The following is a 24,677-nucleotide window of genomic DNA, read 5'->3' on the forward strand; positions in this document are numbered from 1 at the left end:
TACAGTAACAGACTTCTTCTGTATCATCCATTAGCTCATCAGTTAAGTCATGACCTGGATACTTTGACCTCATTGCTCACTCACTTACTTTACACAAATGACTCCCAGTTTTACAAGCATTTATCTGCACAAATAAGTCCAAATCCAAGTTAAAATAGAAATAAAACAATCCTGACATGCCTTTTGTTGCTCCTTTGTACCTTATACTGTCCTTTGTACTGTACTTTGATAAAAACATGAGTCATAAACTGCGACATCAGAAGACACTGGATGCATTTTTTTTATTTTATTCAAGTATGAAATCCTGCTTTGTAGACAAGTAACTTAGAATGAAAACAGTAAAACATCATTGGAAGTCAACTTAAATACTGTGTTAATGAAGAAAATTGTATTTTAACTTTAAATAAGCAAATTGTCCACATTGTGCGTTCATACAAACTGTAGAGCAAACAAACAATAATATCACAACCCCCAAATTAATGCTAAAAGGAGTGGAATTCCTTTTAAAAAACAGATATGTAACTTGTTGCAATCAAAATTGAGACTTAAAAAACATCAGTGGAAACCAATGCAGCAGTGCTGCTGTGTTAGCAGTGGGATGTGAGGTCAGAAGCGTTCTTTGGGCTCGCTGAATTTGCGTTTCTTCTTAGGCGCGGAGGTGGACGGCGTTTCCTGGCTGTTGGGGATGTCATACTGAGAAACCTGAAAAAACAACAGAAGAAATACGCAGTTGACGACCACAGCATTATATGTCTACTGACAAGAGAACATCCCACTCTGAGAAACCAAAGTGATCACTGCTGACTCATCCATGAAACAAACAGTGTCCTACGCACTTTCCATTTCAAAATTCATCCTATACCCTCTGTACAAAAGCTTTTTATGTGAAATTACAACGGTCTTATCACCCGAGATCAAATCAATTTTTCCTAACAGATATGAATGAAGTGATCTGGGAGAGCAGGCCCATACTGTAGCTCTTACATAACATGGAAGATGTGCTTAATTATTTTCTAGCTTTATTTACACCTTTCTATCTATATTCAATTGTTTATATTAAATAAGGATCAGATCACAGTTTATAAATGCTGTAAGAATGAGTTTCTCACCGCTTTGTCCTTCACATCAGTCGACTTCTTGTTGTTCGCAGTCAGGTTTGTTTCCTGCCACATAAAAACACCAAAGCAGTCATACACAGAATCCTCTGCTGTGCTTCTCTTTTTTATTTCTCTGATCATTTCTTATCAGCTGATCCTCAGTTTTTATTTCCATTTTTTTTATATCAAATAATTTATCTCCTAAACCTTCTTTGTCTCCAACAAATGGCACAATCCTCAAACAACTGGACAATATTTTTGAAGTATGACATATATAAAGATACGAGCCAATGTATCCACAAATGTCACAGAGAAATGTCATCTGGGGGTGTCAGACAAACACAGGACATTCATCCCATGATACTACGTTGGTCTAGGGGGCATGTGGACGGGGAACACCGAGTGCAGGGCACGCTGTGTATGCGTGAGAGTGGTGGAATAAAGGGGAGGCGATATGCAAGTTGTAACCAGAGTAGACTATATGGGGACAAACCTTGGAAGTGAAAATACCAACAGAAGATTCTGCTAACACTAACATAAGTGCAGCAACGAGAGGTCCTTGAGCACACAGTCATAAAAAATACTGGGTCCAGTAGCATGTGAGCAGAGAGATACACACAATAATACACATAATAATGTATGATAATCACGTATCTGCTCTTACATACACACAATACTCAACTAGTCCATAGATCAATGCATATAAATATCATAAAGGATTTAAAATAACCTGAGTGAGCTCATATTTAATTGTTAACACGTTTGGCTTACTCCATTAATAAAATACTCACTGTGTCAAAGAAACATGTAACTTCTTAATTTGCAGTGACAACACTGCAAACTCAAAAGAGCCCTATGGGTGCATTCTGTCTGACCTATGCTGACTCATACAAAGATCTATTCTGCTGATTAATTAATTAACAAAGCAAAGAGAGCCAAAGGTCTCGGGTCATCTAGCTGTGACAGTGGAGGAGAGAACTAGTGGCTGTTGAGTGGCTGACTGACCGTAGTCGCCTTGATGACCCGTCCACTCCTGGTCCTCTTCAGTCCCACCTCAATGTCGGAGGTCCTCTTCACAAGAGCGTCCATCTGAGGGGGGGGACAGATGGTCCGTAACGCCACCGACCATTAAGTGCACTTAAAGGGGTCCTTTCATGTTTACACAGAGCCTACAGCCATCCTGCTAAGTCAGGCTGCAAAAACATCCTCAATGTTTGTTTTTATTCTCAGTAAAATAGTTAAATTATTCCCACATCCCTCTTTTTTTTATACCTTTTTTCCAGCAGACACTTTTAAATGTTTTTCTCTTTTTTTTTGCTTTGGTTCCTCACCCCCATTTTCCACTTGACAGGAGCTATCCCTTAGTGCCTCTGCTATCTAGCAAATCAGGGCTAGGTTTTCACGTGATCTCGTGAATCCAGCTACCGTGCAAGGTCACGTGATTTGGGCAGCAGGACTGCCTACCACGCTTACCACCGCAGAAGAAGAGAGTGACAAGAAAACACGGAGGAGGAGAGTGAAACTGTAAATACAGAGCCGGAGGCATTCCAACCAACCCAAGATGAGGGAGAAGAATCTTTTGTTTCTTAACCTATTAAAGGTGCGGTCTCCTGTGAGTCAGTGGGTTTTGTTTGTATTAAGGTTCCATATAAAAGAAGAAAATAATCAAATGTGATGAAGAATGGTATAGTATGATTATTTGAAACCATCTTTTAATTGAATTCACAGAACAATTACTGTGTTGTTACTGTGATATATGCTGAAATAGAAGATTTTGGCCATTTCTGCCACCTACCTCTGTGGCTTCCTCACAACTCTCGATCTTCTCATGACAGCTCATCTGGATCTCTTGGTTTCATAAAGAAAAAAAGATGGCGATGTTCATATTGTTTCAAACCTCTCTCTCACTCTGCGTTATTCTTTCTGGATAATGAGTTTTTTAAGAGAACTGCCATGATATAACACTCAAATGTCTCAGTAAAAGCTGAAGGTAAAGATTTCATTTCATTTAAACAGTATTCAACCCCAAGTGAGGCCTTCAGTTAACATTCCTTTTAAGGACCTGACCTCACTCTAAAACTCCTACACCTACCAGCTTATAGCAATAGTAAAATGTTTTCATCTCAAACACCTGCAGTTATTTCCTGCCTTTTTGAGACATTATAAAACACAAACAAGGTCAAACTGAACCCTGGAAAAGCTTATTATGTACACAGTTGAAGTGAAACGGGAGGGAGGATTTACCAGTGTTGTCCAAGTCTGTGTTCTCGTTGTCAGACTTCTCCACGTCTTCAATCACATGACTCTGAAAGATCGAAAACAAGTTAGCTGATCAACATGGTTACACAATGTCAACACACAGACCACAACACCCGACTGACTCACATGTCTGACCTGCAGCCTCACTTGCATTTGCCAACTCAGGTGTCAATAACGAAGCTGTTCAACACATTGTACATGTCAACTTAGACATCAGACGTGCTTGTATAGCATGTATATCCATTGCTGCTACTTTGAATATTATTTTGTATCTGATATGTTCTTTTTTCAATGAGCACATAGAAACTTTCCACTTTCACCACAAGAATGTGAAAACACCCTTTTACTGCACACACATCATTCTGTACAGTTCAACATGGCGGACTCCATGGAAGGCGACCTGCTGCATCTGTAGATAAAAACGTCTCATTCTAAGGTAACGAAAACATAACGATTCCTATAGTCAGATTACACACAAATGTAAAAATACCTATTAATATTATATTCCATTTCCACCAGTAGAGCCTCCTAAATGTTACACACTGGGCCTTTAATTTAGTACTAAATGTAGAAATAATATTGTCTTATTTGAGAGTTCAGAGGCATTATATCTTCAATCAATTCCCGGACCTATCTGGGTCATCATTTATTTGGTTTCTGATTATTTGATTACAATGATCACTTTGTACTGCTGAGTGTAAACAAGCCTGTTTGTGTGCTGACCTGTGACAGGATACCATCCTCCTCCATCTTCAGAGTCCACTTCTCCGTGATATGAACTCTCTCCTCCACCTACAGACATTTAGCAACATGCGCAGGTGTCAATCAAAAAGCAGCTCCCAGAAGTGCTGACTGCTGCGTACCTTGTTGATAAGGAGACAAAGGCTCTGTCTCATGCTTCCTTTCATTCACCTGCTCCAGTCTCTGTCTCTCTGTAGCCATGTCCAACTTCAGAGTGTGGAAGGGAGTGACCACCTCGCCCATGGTGAGTTTGACCGGCTCCTTCTCAAACTCCACGGTGTCGCCGTCAGCCTCCTTGAAGCCTTGCGGCTGGTAGTCCTGAGGAGTTACTGGAAAAACACACAAACACACAGAGAGGGAAACAAACAGTGAGACAGAGACAAACAAAACCTGAACAAGAGAGCACGTCTGTGAATTCTAAAAGGGCTGAATCCCAACCCTGCACACACACTCTCATTTAGGCTCATTTCTGCCCAATTTTACACATAAAGAAATAAAACAGGCATACATACTTATGCCCTGGCCTGGTCTGCTGAGTTAAAAAATTATTTGGTGATACACACAACAGACAACAAGATCAGTCTCAAAATGATTTCAAATAATAAAAATGGAAAGTAAAACAAGTCTAAACATTTGCAAATAACATAAATAAAAACCTATTTATTTCCCATTTAACCTATAAATGTCTTTTTTTCCTTTTTAAAGTTGGCTGCAGTTGCAACATTGTGCAAATGCAAGTGTTTTTTTTTATTTTGTGTCTGAATTGTATTTCTGCATTGTGCAACTTTTCTCTCTCTTCTGGTTTCCCAATCTGGTCTGACAGACTGCCCTACAGCAATACACTGAACCTTTAGATACACACTCAAGTCAGATTACAGCGTCAGCAAAATGCCTAAAATGTGACTGAAATGCATACAAGCTCTGAGCAAAGATAAAGAGAGACTCAGTGCAGGTCAGGTCGACTCAGGTCGTGACATTAGGTCATTAAGTCATTGGAAAACGTGTGCAAAGCTTTAAAATTTTTGCTCAATTTGTCTTATGTTGCATTTGTAGAAAATCATAACTATGGTGTGTATGTGTGTGTTACCATTTTCATAGTAAGCCAGCTTCATGTTGAGGCACACATTGTCAGGCAGAGGACCCAGGTTCTGCATCAGAGTGTAGAGCTTCCGCACCAACAAGATGCTGGCCTTCTTGGTGTTGCCACATGACATCGAAACCTTGTTGTTATTGTTGACGCTGAGGAGAAGAAAGGGGGCAGGATGAGAAACGAACTGAAACCACCAGCTCAATGCAGCTTAAATGTAACCATTATGGTAACTGGTCAAATATGTTAACATTTTTGGTATGTTCTGAGGTGACCCAGCCACACTGTATGTGATGATTTAGCAAGTGCAGTCACAGTGTACAGCTGTTTATGACATTTCATTTGATGTAATAGTGCAGCAATCAAAATACCTGCATGTTTCACTCATGTGTAGGTCTGATGTAGCTTCACTTAAGGTATGGAAATTAAAAAATCTATTCTAAATCTAGTTGTTCCGTTCTCTCTATAGTATGAAATCCATTTTGTTCTCAACTCCAAAGACACTTGTGAATTAAAGGAATTAAATTCACCAGCGGAGTCACAAGTAGACCGAAAAATCAAGTTACTTCCTTGTACGTGAGTATAAAACCAACTTAGAGATGATTCATACTATTTTCCTTTTGTTTGTTTTCCTGAATTGATATGACTTCTATTCAATGTCTTGTGAACTTAACATAACTGTAAAGTGAAACAAATCCAACCTTTCAAAGTCCATCTCTGCTCCTTTTGCTGTGTACTGGATCCTAAACTGGTAATACTCAGTCACTTTCTGAAAGACAGGACAAGACTGGGGCTGTATATATATTGATGCAATAATCATATAAATAGCTAGTTATCTGTACAATAGGTTAGCACTGTTAAACATCAACAACAAAAAGAAGAAACACTACGCATTACCTGGGGGTTCTCTGGGTCAGTGTAGATCTAATAAAAAAAGGGCCAAATGGACAAAACATGAGCACCATGAATATTTCTTTCAGACATTATAGAAAAGATTAAATGCTGCACAACATGAGCTTAAAAAGGGAGTATAGTTACAGTTCTTAGTATTTGCTTATCTCTTTGCAACTGTGACTTTTCCCAAGCAGGCTTCTCACACACACTGATGTCTTTATCATAATTAAACATACAAAAAGACCACACATACAAAAGATTAACAAAATACTCACAGACATAATAACTGTCCGCAGCTGGTGGGGGAAAAATAACATTAGCACATTAGTTATTATGGATACTTGGGAAAGAAGTGAATATGGACTTACTTTGCTGGTTATATTAATTTATGTTGCAATTCATAATGACTCAATCAGATGTATATAACAACTCTTCTGACTGAAGGAAAATAGTTGAATATGACTTACATACTTCTTCTGAATGGCCTCAAAGCAGCCCTGCATCCTGGCCGAATTAAAACAAAACACACATCTAATTATCAGAGGTTAGAGCACTAAAACGCAGCTCCGTCTATACTGCATAGAGAGGACAAAATTACACAATCTTTTCCACTGTTGAAACATTTTAAGATAAATATCAGCTAAATTGTATTCTTAGTTGAAGAAAAATCCAGCTTATTTTTGTGTGCTTGAAAATGTGTTACTTGATGGTGTAGTGGTGAGTTCCACAAATCATACCCTCACAGGAAAACATCGATATACAGCTTGTGAGTCAGATATGAATCACAACTCTGAGCATCTATTTATTGTTTTATCTGACTTAAATAAAAACACTTCCTCAACATATATTTTTGATTTTATTTAAAAATGTAGATGTAACACATGTAGGTCATAACTGACGACCTGTTGCTTTATCCAAAGTGTGGAAACGGCTACGGTGATTCGCTGCTAGCACGCTCCATTATCAAGGGATTTCATGTTAATGAACCAGGGCGTATTCGTTATATGTTTTCATGGTGGTTTGCATTTAATGCTTTAAGTGAAACTATTCAATTCAATTCAATTCAATTCAATTTTATTTGTATAGCGCCAATTCATAACAGAAGTTATCTCAGGACACTTTTCAAATAGAGCAGGTCTAGACCGAACTCTTTATAACATTATTTACAGAGACCCAACAGTACCACCATGAGCAAGACACTTGGCGACAAGGGCAAGGAAACACTGCCTGTTAAAAGGCAGAAACCTAGGACAGACCCTTCGGCTCTAGGTGGGTGGTCGTCTGTCTCGACCAGTTGGGGTGAGAGAGAGAGAGAGAGAGAGAGAGAGAGAGAGAGAGAGAGAGAGAGCGAGAGACAGAAAGACAGACAGGTGCAATCATTATATAGCCTATTAAACAATCTTCTTATTGCTATTGATAAAGTGTCTTTCGTATGTACATTTCACTATTGTTTTATAGCCCAAGGCTTGTCCAAACATATTTCAACAGAATTTATGTTTAATTATGTCACCATCAAAATGCTGTTTTCCTAGTGACCCTGATCAATAACTGTGGCTGGCAAGTGTCAAGTTGTTGTTATTTACCATTGAACAATCTGACTTGCACCAGGACAGCTGCGCTCCTCTCTAAGGATCATCACTTTCTGATCTGTGGGAAGGAAAAAAAAAGGAGGTAAGAATCTTCTCAGTCAATATTTAGAAATGGTAAATGGACCTCGAATGCCACTGTGACGTGCAGTCTAATAAGTTTCCATGTGTAATCTAACCTTCAACAAATTTGCTCCCGTAGGCTTTCTCTGGGAAAAGGCCCCGAAGGTATGTGATGCCAGACACTGCGATGGCCAGGAGCTTCTTTATAACAACCAAGGACTGCTGCTCTGACAGAACCTGATTAGGCAACAGCTGATTATCCTGCATGAGTGAAATAAACGAATCAGACTCCAGTACTGATTATTGATTACAGTTAACACAGAAACGAGAAATCAGCCAACAGCAGCACTTCAACGAGAAAGCCTACAACATATTTCAAATATTAACCTCACTTTACAACTTAATGGGGTTTTTTTTTTATGTATCTAATCTGACTTTTATATGTAATCTAATGAATTTAAGTGAAGTAGGTGTGTAAATAAGCATAAAATGGAAATAATAAAGTGTTTTATAAATAAATGTACTTAATCTACTTACAACAATCAATGTTACTGTTAAAAAATAGATAAAAAATAGAAAACGTGGCAATCTGAAACTGTAACAACTGTGTACTTGCCTTGTAGCTGACTAGCTCTCTGATACACAATCTACATTAACCAGCTAAATTAGTTAATTAGTCTATTTTACCTGTGAAGTTCTCACTTGCTGTAATGTTGCACAGGCCATTGCAAACATAAAATCTGCAAACAACAGAGAGGAATTACGTCCAGTGGCCGACAAACTGTGCTTTAACTAGTTTCACTGTAAACTACAACGAGCACATTTTAGCTTAATTAGCTCATTTTAATTAATCACCTGCTAAACAGTGTATTGTAACTAACATAGTCTGCTGGTAATTAACTTGTACTTACATGGCAACAATACAATAATATTTTAGCAGAACAAAACAGTACAATCTTATTTTTAATCTAAAGCAAGCTAGTTTAGCTAAAAAAAACCAAAAACAAACAACCGTTCCCGCTAATTGTTTGATTGACGGGCACCAACAGCGGTGAACAGGTAGCCAATCACAGAGCGAGGAGTCAACAGGTAGCCAATCACAGAGCAAGGAGTCAACAAGTAGCCAATCACAGAGCAAGGAGCTCCTCCGCGGTTTTCTGCTAAGGAATAAAAGTAATAATGACAAAGACGGCTATTTTTGGGTGTATTTACGCATTAATATAACATATAGCGAATTTAAAAACCGACATGTTACATGAATAATACATCTTTTGTGCTGTTCAGGTGCTTTGTGTTGATGCAGTGCGGCCCCCGCGTCGCCCCCAGTGAGCTTCGTAATCTCATTGGACGACGGGCTGTCAATCACAGCGAGCGGCGCTGGCAACGGCCTCCTATTGGCTCATCGCGGACCGATGCTGCTCGTCTATTGGCTACTGTATATGCCACTCACCCGCGGCGAGAAACACCCTCCCCGGCGGTGACGTCACATCTCGTTACGCCATTTTTGTTGGGGAGCAGTCGTGTCCAGAGAAGGAGGATTAGATTTAGCACAGGTACATCAAACCGTGCCGCGTTAAACTCACCTCTTTGGGTCGTCCGGCGAGAACGTGACACTCGCTCGTCTCACCGCACTCACGCAATGTCGACAGAAAACGTGGACTCGGACACTCAGGTGGACTACGAGGACGAAAAGCAGGTGTGTTGTTTTTCCGACTGCCGTCTTGGTGTTGTTGGCTAACCACGGAGCGTGCTAGCTGGAGGTGGCTAACATCAGCTAGCACAGGAGAAGTGTGCAACGCTGCAGCAAAGGCGAGGAGGGGGGGGAGGGAGGGAGGGAGGGAGGTGGGGGGGATGTTTGGGGTTGTTTTTTTTTTATTTATTGTAGATGGCCCACCTTACGTAGCACCTTGCCTGTGTGTCACTTTGTTGTGTCCCTTGCCTTGTGTCATTGGCTGGCAAGCCCACAGCAGCTCGGGCCTCATTGGTCTGTCCTGGAGGGGGTCTGAAAACGTGCCATGGAGGGCTGACAGGCTCCCAGATAAAGACCTAACTCGGTGGTTTGTACACTTTTGGAAACACATGCATGGAAGCAACCAGCTGACCTGTTCATCCTGACTGGCCTATGGCTGAAGATGTGTGATGGTCTACTCCTGACAGTGACAACAACTGCAGTGTGACAGTGCTTCCGCATACAGTGGCACAACAACGGCAGTGATGTGCACGTTGTTTGGATCAGTGCTAACGTTATATATTTATATATATATATATATATATAACATCTGCTGACATCAGGAGGTCAGCAGATGCATCCAGTGGCATTTGTTTTGCTCAGTTTTAAAGGCCTGCTGTTTATTTCTACTGGTTAAGTTTGTTGATGTTTGATATTCTAGAAAGCGTAATTTATGTTATATACATTTATATACACAAAAAGACACGTGCTGATGTTTCATTGACATTATTCTGGGATGCACAGTGATTCAAGAGCAAACTGGGGTTATTGTTTTCTGCTGGTATTCTTAAGTACTTCAACATTTATGAAGAAAAGTGATTTAGCTGTTTGTTTTGATAATGCAAATGAATTGTTAATGTTTTTTTTTTTTTTAAAAAAACAACCCCCAATATATGAGAAATATAGCAATAGTTGATAAATGATAAATACATGCACCTGATTGGCTGTGCAGCAGGTTAGAAGTTTCAAATGTTGGCTTCTGTTGACAGACCTGTTGGTTTTTGTGCTTAAGCTTAGATGTGTGCACATACCTTAAGACATTAAGTTGCAGTGAATGGTAATAGTGTGAAATGTTTTGACAAACAGCTTTACTGATGTAGTAACTGTCGCACTTAAATCAGTCAAACTGTGTAAAATAAAGACCTCCTCCTACACATTAGGGCCTCCTTCAACCTGCTGACCCAAAATCACAGCACTGCTTAAACCCACATAACTTTATTTTATTTATTTGTCAATGTCACAATGTTTGTAAAGATACCAAATGTATCAAGAATAATTGCGATGCGTTATATATCCATATATAAATCTTTTTTTACTTTAAATTTAACAGTCCTATTGAATAATCTTTCACCCTCTGAAAGGCGATACAGCTTCAGTGAGGCACCGGAAAAAGCAGATACTGTATATCGATACGGGCAAATAGCGTGGAGGAAATGTTCAGTGAAACTTTGAAGCTTCCTAAGGCGATTTTTCCAGTTTAAAAGTGTTCTAGAGGGTGCACAAAGAACGTGTTGTTGGATTCTGCAGTTTCCCTGCATTGGCGCCGAATATAGTAGCTCATAAATTTCTCGTCATGAACCCAAGTGAATCAGCACACTCGGTGCCACACGTCCCCCCCCCCTCCTCCTGAGGGAATCTGTTCATCGGCTTCTGTGTCCTGAGTCACATTTTATCCCTGCCCCAGCAAGCTTTGCAGGCTGAGTGCCCTATCTTGACTGCATAGTGGAAGTAGGTCTGTGCTGTGGGCTGCTTGCTTCAGGTATACATACAGGGAGTGCACGAATGTCCTTTTTTGGAGTGTGTCCGGTTTTGACCTACATGCACTTTACATCTACTGTTTCTTCAGATAGTTTTAACGTGCAGTCACAACACTTGATTCACACTATGTACACAAACAAGGTGTGTCCTGTTGGCCCAAATGACTGGCCTCAATAACTACCTGACAGGGACTTGAATGACAGGTATCTGACCAGTTTGGCCACTGTTAGTCAGTGGCAACAGGACAAATACTTCCACTGTCTTTACAAATCGCCACCTCAGGCTTCTGTATCCCCCTCCTGGTGTAAGAGCCAGAAGGTGTTGTCAAGTTGTTGTTTCTTTATGTGAATTCCCAGATTTCTTCTAAAAAGTACATAACCACTTAATGAGTCATTATATTTAGTGTAAGGATTATTTATGGCAGGCACAGAGTTATAACGAGGGTTATGTCCACATCAACTGAAAATAACAGCATGCAAGGACTTGTCATTTAACAATTTAGCATATCATGCTTAAAGGGACGTTTCAGAATTTATCGTAAGAACGAATTGTTCATAAAGAAGTACATTAGGCTTGTATAGACTTGTATAGAAGTTCATTTTTTATGGACTAGTTTTTAGCTTTAACAGATGCATACATGAGGCTCTGCCGTATAAAATCTTTCTAAACATGATTACAAAAGATGGCTTTAGCTGTTAGTTGTAAATGTAAGCTTCTAAAAATAATGTAGACCTCTTTTAAGATCTGTTTGTACCAAGCTTGTCCTTTTTCCTGAGTTATATCCTCTATGGCATGATGGTGATATGAGAGACCATAATATAAGAACATTCATGCTGTGACTCATACTATCATAATCTTCAGTTCCCATTAGTCATTGTCATAGTTTTTAGCCCTATTCACAGCAGGTTTTCAAGTGCAGTTTTAGTGTTTTTGAAGAGAGAAGGGGCCCTGATTACCACAGTAGACTTTACTGCGGGAATTTGGTGTTTTTGTAGGAGCAGCAGCATTTTTTTGAATTGTAGCATAACCACAAATGAGTGCCTGTCACATAAGCAGTTGTTCCAGTTGTGCTTAAACTTCCCTGAAGATGTATCAGCTGACACCCTGTGTTTTCTTGCAAAGGAGGCGTGTTTATGTCTGTTTGTTCTTGTCTCCACAGGACTCCCAGGAGAAGAATGCAAACCCGGTGAAGGCAGAGGAGGCCAAGCTGAAGGCCAAGTACCCTGGCCTGGGCCAGAAGCCCGGTGGCTCAGACTTCTTGATGAAGAGATTACAGAAAGGGGTAGGTGACCATGGTTTCTCCACAACATGGTCAGAGAGGAGAAAAGTGAGGAGACAGGATTGTGTCTGATCAAAAAGTGGTCACAGATTTGATCCCCACAGTAGGTATGTTTCTGTCAACGACCCCCTGAATCCCTGCTCGTATACAACATGCTGCATTTGTTGGAAAAAAAACAGAACTGAAAAAGTTTCCAGCTGTCTGGTCCAGCTGATTTTTGCACTGTGATTAATCAAGCCCCAGCATATCACTGTCCTTGAAAGCAGTGTTTGAAAAGCAGATACTTGCAACATACCTTGCATTCATTCTCCTATTTTCTCTAAATTGTTTTATATAGTTCTTAATCTTGCAGAAAACTGACCTCATAGAGACACCATATTGAGATGTTTTTAGCGGGGCTGCAATGGAGCCTCATTGTACAAAATGTTTCTGTCATCTAAATCACGACTGATCAATGTTATGTGTCCCAAAGAGCAAAAGCTTCTATCTGCCATTTTGTTGTCCATTCAACAATCCTACGGGGCTAAATCCATTGAAGCAGAGAGAGAAAAAATAATTTGTCCACTGTTTGAACCTCAGTAGACCAAAATGCAATGCAGCCACATCGGTGGCATGTGAAATATAACAGCCTTGTTCGATGGATTATTTTTATGTGTAATTTGAACAGCAGGGCAGAGAACACAGAGGCATCGTTCTCTCTCTTCTCCCACTTTCATTCTCAGTCTGAAAAAACTGTTGCTCTCTCCACCTACACATAATGTATATGTTCGAGAGAACTTCCACCTCTGGAGATTGTTGAAAGTCACTCTGGGAAATCACTGACTAGGAGTAGGAGTAGCTGAGGCAGGCTGAGGGGAAAGCCAAAAAGTAAATTGCAGTAGTTAATCATTGGATCTCTCCCAGAATGAACATCATCAGAGGCAGATGATGTCAAAAACATCTGAGATCCATTTAATTCATTCATTTTTTTGTCAAGAAAATCTGCACAATGCAATACTCAACGTGGTCACTTTACAATCTTATCTTTTCGTGTTAAAAGGTAAGTCTGTCTTTATACAGTGCTCTCACTGTAATAAACCTCCTGTCCACACTGGCTGTAAAAAGATTCCTTCTGAATGAAATTCCCGCTGAAGAAACAAACTCCACGTTCCCAGTTCTGTGCAAAAATGCATTCCAGGGAATTTGATACTAAAAAAAAAACTTCAAAACAACTTACTTTCTTGTTAGCATTTCAGCGTCACACATGAGCACATGTATTTTGAAACAACCACTGTATTCAATCACAGAAGTCCCATCAAAACAGACAAAAGTAACCACAATCCTAGCCTTCATAGCTGTGTCCCATAATGGCACATGTGCAGTGTAAATTGTTTTCAGACATTAGGGACCGACCAGAAGAATTATTCTCATTTAGCTGTTTGTTAAAGCTAAAAATCATTTTTTTGTGTTTTAACACTTTCAGTATGCATCACGATTGTTCGTTAAGACGTTTATCGTGGCTCTATGTAGCTGCTGTGCAGTATGTGTGGTGTTTTCTACTGGCCTCCTTGTTCTTCTCATCTTTATTATAATAATAAATAACAATAAAGTTTATATAGCACATATCAAAACCAAAGATTAGAGTGTTTTACAAGGAAAAGATACACAGAAAAAACACACAGCATATGTGTTATATATGTATATAATACATAATCCAAACGAAGGCTTATCATAGAAGCTATTTAAAAGAGGTAAAGTAATTTAAGAGGGTATGTAAAAAACCTTTTTGATAAAAATCTGTTTACAGAAATTATGCATGTCTGAGTAAATATGTGGGTTATCTCAATGACAGTGTGTTTTGGAATGCAGCAGCATAGGAAGTGATTGGGTCGGAGGTGGTACAGGCCAACAAGCCCGGGCGGGGGCATGCAACACGTCTAACTCAGACTGCTGAAGCTTTGGTTGAACTTTGGAATACATTCTTGCACAGAACATGGATTTCGTGCTCCCTATCTCAAACATGGGGATTGCATTAGAAAGGGTTCTTCAGTTGCAGGGACTGATAATTCACATCTGTAACTGTACATATGGGAATGTGAGTATTGTTTTATGACAGACATACATCTGTCAGATCCATGTTGTCTTCCCATGTCTTTCTTTGCTTATTTGAACCAGTAAACATCTGTGAGCATCTCTTATCTCTTTTCTCACACAGCAAAAGTACTTCGACTCGGGCGACTACAACATGGCCAAGGCCAAGATGAAGAACAAGCAGCTTCCTGTGGCGGGGCCCGACAAGAACCTGGTGACTGGCGACCACATTCCCACGCCGCAGGACCTGCCCCAGAGGAAGTCGTCCTTGGTGACAAGCAAGCTAGCCGGCTAGCCTCCACCATCCCAGAAGCACCCTCACCCCCCTGGGACTCCCGGCAAATGTCCCTCCTCCTCCTCCTCCTCCTCCTCCTCCTCACCCATGTCCCAAATATGTCCATCCCCTCCCCTCTCTTCCCTTTTCATCCCCAGGCACCACAGGCTTTAACATGTCGGGCAGAGTTGTATAAGTTAAAACTCCATTTGCTTGTATGTGGGTGGGGCGGGGTGGGAGGGATGGAGGTTTAGGCGGCCCTCAAGGTCACAGCCTTCTCTGCCTCCCCACCACGCACAGCTCTGCCCACTCTGCGCACTCTGCTCTACCGCCTCCCTTATGTCTTGGTTTTCGGTGTTCCAAGATGCATCACAGTAGGTGTGTGTCATCGGGCAGGGGTTGGATGGGGTGAGTTAATGCACTTTGTAGTCTCTATAGTATGCTTTGTTCTTTTTTTTGCATCCTAAATGACACCAAAATGCGTGTGAGGGAGTTAGGAACCATGATCGCAGCGCGTTTGTTGATTTTTACGTTCCCTATCTATGCTGGTGGCTGGCGTCGGCGGGAGGGGTTAGAAGATGTATGTGAACAATTGCTTGCGTACCAAATCTGTGAGGGGAAGCTGCCTAGTTTAAGAGTTCTTTAGCATTCACTGACACCATGTTGGGAAATGGAGGAAGTGAATGGAGGCTTCCTTTAGTCTCATCCTTTGGTCACTTTTCGTCGAACAAAATCCGAGGTCATCTGCTGCAGCTCAGCCAAACAGGGATTTGAACCGCCACCTGTTTTTTTTTTTTTTTCCCTCTCTCTGCTCATGTTGCTTTAATTCTTGACTCCCTTTGCTCCTGTTCTCTCTAAATATGCTGCATGATTGTAACATGTAACAAAAAAAGGAATTTAACATGTTTTTAACGGGAGTGGGGCATCTGCTTAGTGATAGGAAGTATCAAAACAAACACACAAAGCCCTCAAACGTCCATAGTCACACTTCCTTCCCTCCTTTCCTGTTTGCTGTCCTGACAATCCATGTACACACGCTCCAGTTAGGGGCCCAGCGTAAGAGCCAGCTGACTATATCCTTGTATTATTTTAAATGGCTGGGAACCCTGCCAGTCTCCGAGTTCAGTCTTAGTTTGGTTGCTGTTGAGTTGCATCAAGACGTGTGTTTACTATGAGCCTAAAAGATTTGTGGGGGGATTGAAGCACCCTGCATAGAGTATATGCTTCTGTAAATAATACTCAGACAAGCACGTAATTCGTGATAAGCTTGGCGCTTTGAGGACCAGACCAGCTAACATGCCTGAGAGAAATGGTAGTGCTAAATCGACTCACTTGGAATTACATCCTGGGATTTCTGGCTTGGAAATTCTGTGCTTTACCAGCTGAGCCAAATGTCACACTGCAGCGATCCGGCTCAGAGGCCGCGGGTACCCTTGTCTTTCCAATGCGACTGTTACCATCTAATCATCTGGCTCACATTGTGATGTGATGAGGCAGACTAGCCCAAGCTGATCTGGCTCACACTGTGCTTGGGTCTCCATGGAGGCATGAAATGTTATTTATCCACCATCACAGACATTTACTGACTTTCTTGTCATCTCTGAATCACAGATCCAGACACTGCTAAAAGTTAGCATTTCAGTGTCACACATGAGCATATTCAATCACAGTCCCATCGAAAAGACGAAAGTAACCACAATCATAGCCTTCATAGCTGTGTCCCATAATGCCACATGTGCAGTGAAAATTGTTTTCAGACATTTGGAACCAGCCAGAAGAATTATTCTCATTTAGCTGTTTGTTAAAGCTAAAAAAAAAAAGTGAATTTCTCATTTTGTTACGAGAGATCATTCTCTCAATGTTTTAGCACTTTCTGAATATCCCAGTGTCACAGTCCGATGTAGTAGTTCCCTTCACACCTTGCCGTTGTGAAACACTAACTTTAGTACAAGAATAGTACTACTTTCCTTCCCTACAACCTTAGCTGGAGTATAGACCTACTTCTACTACCAGTGCCCCGTAGAACGTTTTTTTCTTCCCAAACTGACACACTACACAGACTGATCTTTGATCTCAGGGGTGTCAGAGGGTAAACAGCAGGCAACCTGATAACCACAGGTGCCCAGCCCAGCTCCCAAGATCGTCATCGCAGGCCTAAAGTGGGACACTGCGTGCCTACAAGATACGCTCACTCCAGCACTTGGCAAAGCAGAGAGAGATTTTATAACACATGGTGAGGGGAGCAAAGTGTGAGCCTGTGCTCTGTGCTCCAGTCCCACCCGTTAATGTGGTTCCACCTCTCAAAGAGGCGAAAAAGGTGCGATCAACAAATGTGCAGACTTTGAATGCGTGGCGTCCACACATTCAAGAATCTGAACTGGATGCCGGCGCTCTCTTGAGAATCAGCCTCCTTGTATAATACTGCTTCAGGGAACCTTCACAAACGCACACTCCACCATGTAGGCTAGGTGATAGGGTGCATGCACCATTACATTACTCAACCTCACTTGTTTTTCATTGACTTTAAAAAAAAGTGTCAAATTTGCAGTGGGTGAAAGAGAACTGACCTGTACGTATGTGCTTGTTATGGTGTTTGTATGAATGCACTGCTTTTCTCTGTTCCAGCCATTGTAAATAGACTTCAACAGGAAGGGATTTTTGTGTTGTTTCCCACCTGCTTTTCACTCTTTCATAGCCTGAGCTATTTTCTGATTCAATGGTTCCTCTCTCCTTTTAGTGTAACACTACTTCTGCTTTATCTAAGTGAATTGCAGAGGCTATGTGAATCTGTATCATATGAAAATATGTGTAAATGCTGCTGATTCAGTCAAAGACAAATCTAAGAGATGATACCCTGTAAAGAACACCAGTCCTCTTGATTCTACCAGTCCGACTCTCATCTCCCCAAGTATCTATGTTTCAGAGTCCTATAGCTCTCGTGGCAAAGTCCATTCAGTTGAGACTGTGGTAAACCTCAATGTAACTTCTACCACAAAATTGTGATGGTGTATTGTTGAATTTGATCCAACTTTTGGTCCGGCCAGAGCTTAAAAGAAACTTCTGGAATGCTTTATGTCACTTTGATTGACATGCACTGACCATTTAGCATCATACTGTGTTTATAAGCCTACAGTTTCCTGCTTTAAGAAGTAAAGAATGTTAAAAGAAATGGGCGAATAAGCTACAACATGTTCTATGAAACAACAGTGGGCAGGAGTTCTTGAACGCTACTTGATGTTTGGCTTTGCACGGAGCGGTTCAGCGAGAGGAAATAGCAGGGTACGTTTCGGACCCAACACACAGGGTGTCTCTCGTTCAGCTATGATAAACACGTGCCAGAATGTATAAAGAAATGACAGGCTGTGTGCTCTGAAGTACTTTTGTGCTGCTTTTACCTTATCTGTTTTGTTGTTGTTTTGCAAGTAAATGTTTCTTTTTTCTTTTTTTTTTTTTTTTTTTTCTTGTGTTCTCTTCTCTCATAACTGGTATATTTCATCCTGGCCCGAGGTAACTGCAGGGAAATCAGAGGCACCCTTGCTTCCAAGAAGAAAAAAAAATAAATAAAAAAAAGGGTTTACATGATAAATAGGATGACTGGAGAACACAGGAATGATTTTAAGACTTCAGAAAGTACAGGAGTACTTGGAATGTTTCAGTTGTGTGGGAGTAGGTGAGAGGATTTTTGTCAGTATTTGAAATAAACTTTTACATTAATAATATCTCCTTGTTGTTTTTAAGTGATGTCTCTGCTGTACTCCCCCTGCCCTGCACACACACATACTCTAATGAGAAAAAGACCCAAGTTAAACTGTAATGGCGAGGTGCTGGAAGTACAACCTCCCATTGGCCACTAGGGGGAAGCACAGTCATTTGTCTAACGTGGCCTTCTCGTAGAGAACAGAAATTTCTGGTTTTTTCAAGCATGGCCTGAAAAAGAGTGGAAAGTTCTACTTGTGTTACAAGGCATCGTGGGTAATGTCGCACAGACTGGAACCCTGCTGTTATTACATTTTCGGAAATGTGTCGCTATGCCCTCATGTGCTAAAATAAAGGTTATGTGTGCTTTGGTGCAGTATGGAGTGGTTAAACCTTTCAGTCATATGGCACCTTTTTGTGATTTACTGCAGTAAATAAAGGACACATCCCAGCAGGCCACAGACAGGGCTGCTTTCTCTTCATCCGTCCAGGATCAGTGTCAGAAGAACATCAGTTACACTCATTTATCAAAAACTGATCAAATGACTTTACTTAAGCCAACCGACACTACTTCAAATTTAAAAAAAAATATATATATATATATACTGTGGTGTAAAAGGGAAAAATCTATTAGTTTTAACTGCACTTATTAAAATAAAATAAAATAAAATAGATTACACTCCTCCAGAAACGGGTGTATTATTGTTATGTTATCTTTATTATTAATGTTAATAATAGTATCTGAGACATTATTCTAATTCGTGCTCCCCTGGTCTACATTGGGCACTAATATTATTTGATGTCATGGAAAAACACCCAGTGACCCACAAATGTATATTTTGAGCTTCCCTTTTTTTTTTTTTCAACATAAACAAACATAAACAGCGGATGTTCCCCTCTGTGTGGGTTTTTTTTTTTTTACGTAACGAAACGTAATGACGCTCGATGACGTGTGTACCAGACGTTAGGACAAAAGTCGATAAAGAGAGCAGACTTCCTCATTCGTCTGTAGCCACCCTGCAATGGAGGATGTGTAAATTTAACGGCCAACGCTAGCTTTTTGTTTCATAGGGGCTAGCCGCCATTCTCTATTTGAGCCTTATTTTTCTCCCTCAACCAGTAAACAAACGCCTTACTACCAAGCTAAATATTTAAGATGAATATAATTCAGACAAATCGGGCCGCCTACAGCCTAACGAACGGAAACATGAGCGTATTTCTCACTCAAAATGGAGGCGTCGACGGACACATGCACTACGGACCAGGAGATTCATCCCCTCAGATCGCAATGGGCTCTTCTCTAGCCTCTCACAACGGGAGTGTCGGCTCCAGCGACGCCCCGAAACGGCCAAAGAACCTGGGAGTGAGTCCGACTAATGGGTATTTAACAAAAGCCATTCGCGGGGTCAGCGACGACGTCGAGGACGGCTCTCTGCCGTGCACCCCGGAGCTCCTCTCGGACACTGAAATCGACGTCTCCGGGTGTCCAGCGGGGGACGAAGTGTTGAACAGTGAAACGACGCAACTCATTGACTGTTTCCTGAGAGACTTTACTGGACTTTCTAAATCTCGGTGGAACGAAAGCAAAGCACTAGCAACGATGAAAAGAGTTGTGGATGGCGTTTTGGAGAAACACAGATACGCGTACAATGGTATGTACTGACGCCTGTGTGTGTGTGTGTGTGTGTGTGTGTGTGTGTGTGTGCCTTTATGTTACAGGCTGGGGTTTAATGCTGCTCTGACCTGTGGGAGCCATTTTAAAACTACATAAGTTAACTAGAAGGCAGCAGTCATCCACTTTAATAGTTAAATTAAGTTTAAGTGGATAAGTTGTGTGTGTTTTTTTTTTTTTTTTTTTTCTCAAAAAATTTTTTCTTTAAATGTACAAACAATGATTTTTTTTTTATTTTTATTTTTTTTATATCTAGGTATGATCAGAAAACTGTCATTAGATGAAAGGGAGGACGATGCAAGCTTTGTCGGGGCGGTAGCAAAGAGCCTCTTTGCAGATGGAACCACCAACTGGGGTCGTGTTGCCAGCCTGGTTGCCTTTGGAGCGGTGGTGTCTCAGTACCTGACGGAGAAGGGCAGGGGCAACTGTGTGGAGCTGGTGGGACAGGAGATCTCCTCGTACCTGCTGACGCACCAGCGGGACTGGCTGGTCAAGAACAACTCTTGGGTGAGGAACCATGTCTAATAAGCTGAATGACCGGATGTAGAAAAAGAAAAACAAAGTATTGGTTGCATAACAGCTCTCCATTGTGCAACAAGAGCATACGTGTTCAGTGAATGCCTGTAGCTTGCCCTCAGGTTCCCCCTCTAATTATTCCTCTTATTCTAGGATGGCTTTGTCGAGTTCTTTCGAGTAGCAGACCCGGAGTCCACAGTGAGGAACACACTCATGGCCTTTGCTGGATTTGCCGGTATCGGGGCGACACTGGCCCTGTTGATCAGGTGAATTTAATGGACATTCGAGACAGAGACTTTGTCATGAGCATCAAGTTTTTACATTGCATTGAAGATCACGGCTGACAAGGGGGACCACATCGTGTCCTTTTTCTCCTCCTATCCACCCCCCCAGCCCACGCACACAACTACAAAATAAGTTGATCTGAAAGGACATTACCAGCATACGTCACCTTTCAAACAATTAGGTTTTATTTAATTTTAAATAAATTTATTTTTCTAAATAAATGTAAAAATGTATGTATCTATGCAAAAATGGGCAGTCAGTTGACCTGATTTTCCTTGATTATGGTTCTGTGTTATTATAGAATTCCCTGGCTGTATTGGCCCCACCCATGCCAAAACAGTAAGGGGAAGCTGCATTTTTTTCCATGTATGAAGCCCATTTCCAAATAGCCCATTCATTCATAACTCCTGGGTCTTATGTATGGACACCTCAACCATGTTAGAGGAGATAGGGGGGTGGATTTGCATGAGTGTAGCTCTGCTTCCTTGCGATGAAAATGTTGGATGTGCAGTAGGAGACGTGAGCAATCCACGTTGCAGGACTTTTGACTGAACAGGCGCCTGGAAAATGTTTGGAGTCTGTTTTTGGATGAAATGAACCTGGACTGAGTATGGAAGAAGCAGATTGTGTCAATTGAGTGCCCCAAAGCTGAAAGTAGTCAGACCTCCATATAATGACAATGATTAAAAAAAAAGAAAAGTTCATATCCAGCTTGTAAGCTTGAAGAAAAACAAAAAAAAAAAAATTCACATGGTTTGACCTTTTTGATATTGGTTCAGGGAATCTTTGCTAAAGCCAGAGCTTACATGTACACCCCGAACCCAGTTCTGTTATGCTGATATGTTTCCTCGCTTTCAACTTAACGCCTTCTGCACTTGTCAACCTCCTTTTTTTTTTTTTTTATGTTTATTCACGCCACAACCCAAGACGGCCTAGGCTGCTGTTTCCTCGAAATTTGATGAGACTGCAGCAGCGCCTCCATCACACTAAGCGCTCAGCTGCATCCGCCGAGTTGCACAGTTCTTTGCAAAGCTGGTGCATAACATCTGAATGCACCAGCACAAGCTATATTGTGAAACTGGGGTTAAAGAGTTCAAAATTGTGTACCACTCTATTTCCTGGGTTGGAAGGCTACCTAGAAACTGGGGACTTTAAACAAATACATTGATTTTGACTGGGTACTTTGTCTTAATGTGTCGCTTGAGCGTTGTCTGAGTTTTTGCTTCTTTTTTTTTTTTTTTTTTTTTAATGCAAAATTACAGCCATTTTCTCTTTACATGCTTACATTTCTAAAATGGTTGTAAGGAAGGTTTCTAGACTCTGCTAGACCATAGTTAAATCCTGTTCCACTGTACTGTAACTGCTTGTAACATACATCTGGAAATACAGAAATATTTTTGCACTTAATAGTTGTCTGAATGTCATTTTAATACCTCCAAATCTTAATGTAGACCACATGAAGCCTCTAGCAGGGGAATCCTTGGTGGTGATGTGTGGCTGCGCCCTTGTTTGTTCAGATCCTCCCCGTTGTCTCGGGTTACAGGACAAACAACACTCATCGAGGTCTTAGGAGGAAATGGAGTAGAGCCTCTCCATGGTGATGATCCACAGCAGACCTCCCTGTGTCCTCTCCTGTGGCTAATGATGTTAGCCACCACCCTGGTTACCCCTGCACAGTTCATTGTGAAGAACAGGCTGCTACACAATGGGGAATTGAGGCTGAGGCAATTTTCTAGAGCGGTTTGCACCATACACAAGTGTATTGGGAGTGCAGAAAACAGACTGCACTGCAGTGTCTTGGGGCTGAATATGCAAAGCACCCTTGGTCTTTGAACAACCTTGATGTTGGTAACTAGTTCATTGGAGCAATACATTATTTAAAGTGCATATGCATGTATTACTTTCTCTTCTACCTAGAGTTTTAAAGCCTTAATGTTTGCATTTAATGTATCTGTATGGAGGAGTGTGTTATATTAGCTGGTTTTTGGTTGGCATCAGGTCTACACATAGAGAAACTAGTGAATTTTGGGTAATGTTTAACTACGGAAATGCCAGACATTTTTTACACCACTTTAAATTTTCTTCATCCTTTCAGGGCTAAATAATGTATATCAAACTGAAAATGAAACTTGTGGTTGGCTATGGCAACCGGCCTGTTGGTAGATTTTCTACATTCTCATTGTGGTCACGGTTTGGGTTGTCCGTTGTCTTTCACAGCGAAAGAAAAACTTTTTTTTTTTTTTTTTTTTTTTTTATGAGGAAGTGGTCAGACATGGTTCTTTCAAGAAACCTACAGAGCTCACAAGAATGTTTTTGTTCTCCACTTTATTGCACATTTCTTTTACATTTTCCAGCTGCTGTTTTGTTTAAAAGTGTAAATCACCTGTTGCAGCCTCTGCAGAGTAGTGCAGCTTGTACACCTTGAGAAAACACATAAGCAGGTGAACACATTCCTGTTGTGGGATAGTTTTTAAGGAGTGCTTTCCAAACTATTGTCTGCACACATACTTCACATTATATTCTGCCCAGCCCACAAGTAAAAGAGTGATTCAGAACTTAGACCTGCAAAGCTCTGCTCAGATAACCTATTCAGTTCCTGTTCATTATGCAACCAAACTTGGATTCCAAAGAAATTAAGTGGTTCTCTTTTGGTTCCCTTTTGGGGGTGTGGATTTTTCTGGCAGTTCAAACAAGGAAGTCTGTTTTGACACATTTGAGAATTTCTAAAGAAAACTTAAAGTAAATTTAGTTTCAGAGTTGGATATCATTGCTCAAACATGTTTTCTTCATACAGAAGCAGCCTGTTGCAGTTGTACTTGTAATTGGAGCTTCGGGGAACGGCCCTGTCAGAGCATTGGTTGTGAGCCTCTCCACTTCCCCGTAGCAACAGCCCGCCCATTCATTTTAAAAAAAGCAACAGTTTCTGAGAAGTCAGCTGACGCACAAGTTTATCTTTGAAAGGAGTACTCAGCTGCAGTAACTCGCTAGAAGTTGCAAATACTTAGAATTTAGACCCTGAGATGCAGAGATAGGCAAAAGTGTTTGACGTTTAGTAGTAATACTGGGTAAAAAGGAAACAGTTTGTTAAATTAAAAAGTTGAGTAAGTGCTTGTAGATCTTACCAGCAAAAAGCAGACACAGAACAAGTGCTTAAGTTTCCAGAGCTGCTTCACTGACTGAGAATTGGAGACGTGTACTCCTTTTGAGCTTCAGAAAGTCTTTAATTAAACCTTGGCCTACAGTCTTTGCTCTGCTATTTGCATATACAGAGCTTGTTTATATGCATGTGCAGAATATCCTGAGGCTGTCTGCTCAACTCTTTCCTCTACTGGCAAACGTGACTTTAAGCATAACATGTCTAAATATGTCTCAGAGCATTTCTCTAAATAAGTATGCAACTCCTGCTTTTAGTGTAATGTCTCCGTTTGAGGCCGAGCACTTATTCTTGTGGTGCTTCTGCACTATACTTCCCAGAGATCGCTGTGTACTGCAGCCCATAGTGCAGCTCTTCACTTGCCTTCTGTCCTTTAAGTTTGAGTTGGTGGCTCACTTTAATTCTCAACTATCCTCAATTATTTTGTTAGATTTGATCTTTGACAACGTAAAAGCATCACCTCCTGTGTGCAAGACGTTTTTCCCTGGAAACACCTGTCAGTGACAGGAGCCACATT

The 24,677-nt window shown here is 40.9% G+C and overlaps 3 protein-coding genes across 4 annotated transcripts; 2 read left to right on the forward strand and 1 right to left on the reverse strand.

Annotated features, from left to right (window-relative positions):
- Nucleotides 1-256: 256 nt before the first annotated feature.
- On the reverse strand, nt 257-9,137 carry hormad1 (HORMA domain containing 1). Of its 2 annotated transcripts, none has more exons than XM_051406864.1 (16): nt 8,740-9,137; nt 8,415-8,467; nt 7,844-7,988; nt 7,662-7,725; nt 6,546-6,582; nt 6,354-6,374; nt 6,082-6,108; nt 5,886-5,953; nt 5,185-5,336; nt 4,269-4,426; nt 4,080-4,148; nt 3,342-3,402; nt 2,893-2,945; nt 2,103-2,186; nt 1,110-1,163; nt 257-702 (listed from the first exon to the last, which is right to left on the reverse strand). In XM_051406864.1, the coding sequence occupies exons 2-16, from the start codon at nt 8,460-8,462 to the stop codon at nt 607-609; spliced, it is 1,137 nt and encodes a 378-aa protein (XP_051262824.1). In that variant the 5' UTR covers nt 8,463-8,467; nt 8,740-9,137; the 3' UTR covers nt 257-606. The 2 variants fall into 2 exon arrangements, with proteins under 2 accessions (XP_051262824.1, XP_051262825.1); XM_051406865.1 differs by lacking the exon at nt 8,740-9,137 and adding an exon at nt 8,639-8,714.
- An 84-nt stretch (nt 9,138-9,221) lies between these two features.
- Nucleotides 9,222-18,556, forward strand: ensab (endosulfine alpha b). The gene is made up of 3 exons (XM_051406874.1): nt 9,222-9,423; nt 12,374-12,496; nt 14,688-18,556. Exons 1-3 carry the CDS (start codon nt 9,367-9,369, stop codon nt 14,856-14,858), a joined length of 351 nt encoding a protein of 116 aa, XP_051262834.1. The 5' UTR covers nt 9,222-9,366; the 3' UTR covers nt 14,859-18,556.
- Nucleotides 18,557-19,523: 967 nt separating this feature from the next.
- mcl1b (MCL1 apoptosis regulator, BCL2 family member b) lies at nt 19,524-22,413 on the forward strand. The gene is made up of 3 exons (XM_051406872.1): nt 19,524-20,185; nt 20,462-20,712; nt 20,875-22,413. Exons 1-3 carry the CDS (start codon nt 19,690-19,692, stop codon nt 20,989-20,991), a joined length of 864 nt encoding a protein of 287 aa, XP_051262832.1. The 5' UTR covers nt 19,524-19,689; the 3' UTR covers nt 20,992-22,413.
- Nucleotides 22,414-24,677: the final 2,264 nt, after the last annotated feature.

Source organism: Dicentrarchus labrax, unplaced genomic scaffold (assembly GCF_905237075.1).
Source record: "Dicentrarchus labrax unplaced genomic scaffold, dlabrax2021, whole genome shotgun sequence".
Lineage (NCBI taxonomy): Eukaryota > Metazoa > Chordata > Actinopteri > Moronidae > Dicentrarchus > Dicentrarchus labrax.

Excerpts from the sequence above, each read along its gene's own strand:
- hormad1 (XM_051406864.1), bottom strand. The coding sequence starts at position 8,462 with ATGTTTGCAATGGCCTGTGCAACATTACAGCAAGTGAGAACTTCACAG. Across the intron at positions 7,726-7,843 it reads CGGGAGCAAATTTGTTGAAG|ATCAGAAAGTGATGATCCTT; the intron begins GTTAGATTACAC and ends TCCTTCCCACAG. Across the intron at positions 3,403-4,079 it reads AGGATGGTATCCTGTCACAG|AGTCATGTGATTGAAGACGT; the intron begins GTCAGCACACAA and ends TCGATCTTTCAG.
- ensab (XM_051406874.1), top strand. The coding sequence starts at position 9,367 with ATGTCGACAGAAAACGTGGACTCGGACACTCAGGTGGACTACGAGGAC. Across the intron at positions 9,424-12,373 it reads ACTACGAGGACGAAAAGCAG|GACTCCCAGGAGAAGAATGC; the intron begins GTGTGTTGTTTT and ends TTGTCTCCACAG. Across the intron at positions 12,497-14,687 it reads TGAAGAGATTACAGAAAGGG|CAAAAGTACTTCGACTCGGG; the intron begins GTAGGTGACCAT and ends TTTCTCACACAG.
- mcl1b (XM_051406872.1), top strand. The coding sequence starts at position 19,690 with ATGAATATAATTCAGACAAATCGGGCCGCCTACAGCCTAACGAACGGA. Across the intron at positions 20,186-20,461 it reads ACACAGATACGCGTACAATG|GTATGATCAGAAAACTGTCA; the intron begins GTATGTACTGAC and ends TTTTATATCTAG. Across the intron at positions 20,713-20,874 it reads TGGTCAAGAACAACTCTTGG|GATGGCTTTGTCGAGTTCTT; the intron begins GTGAGGAACCAT and ends CTCTTATTCTAG.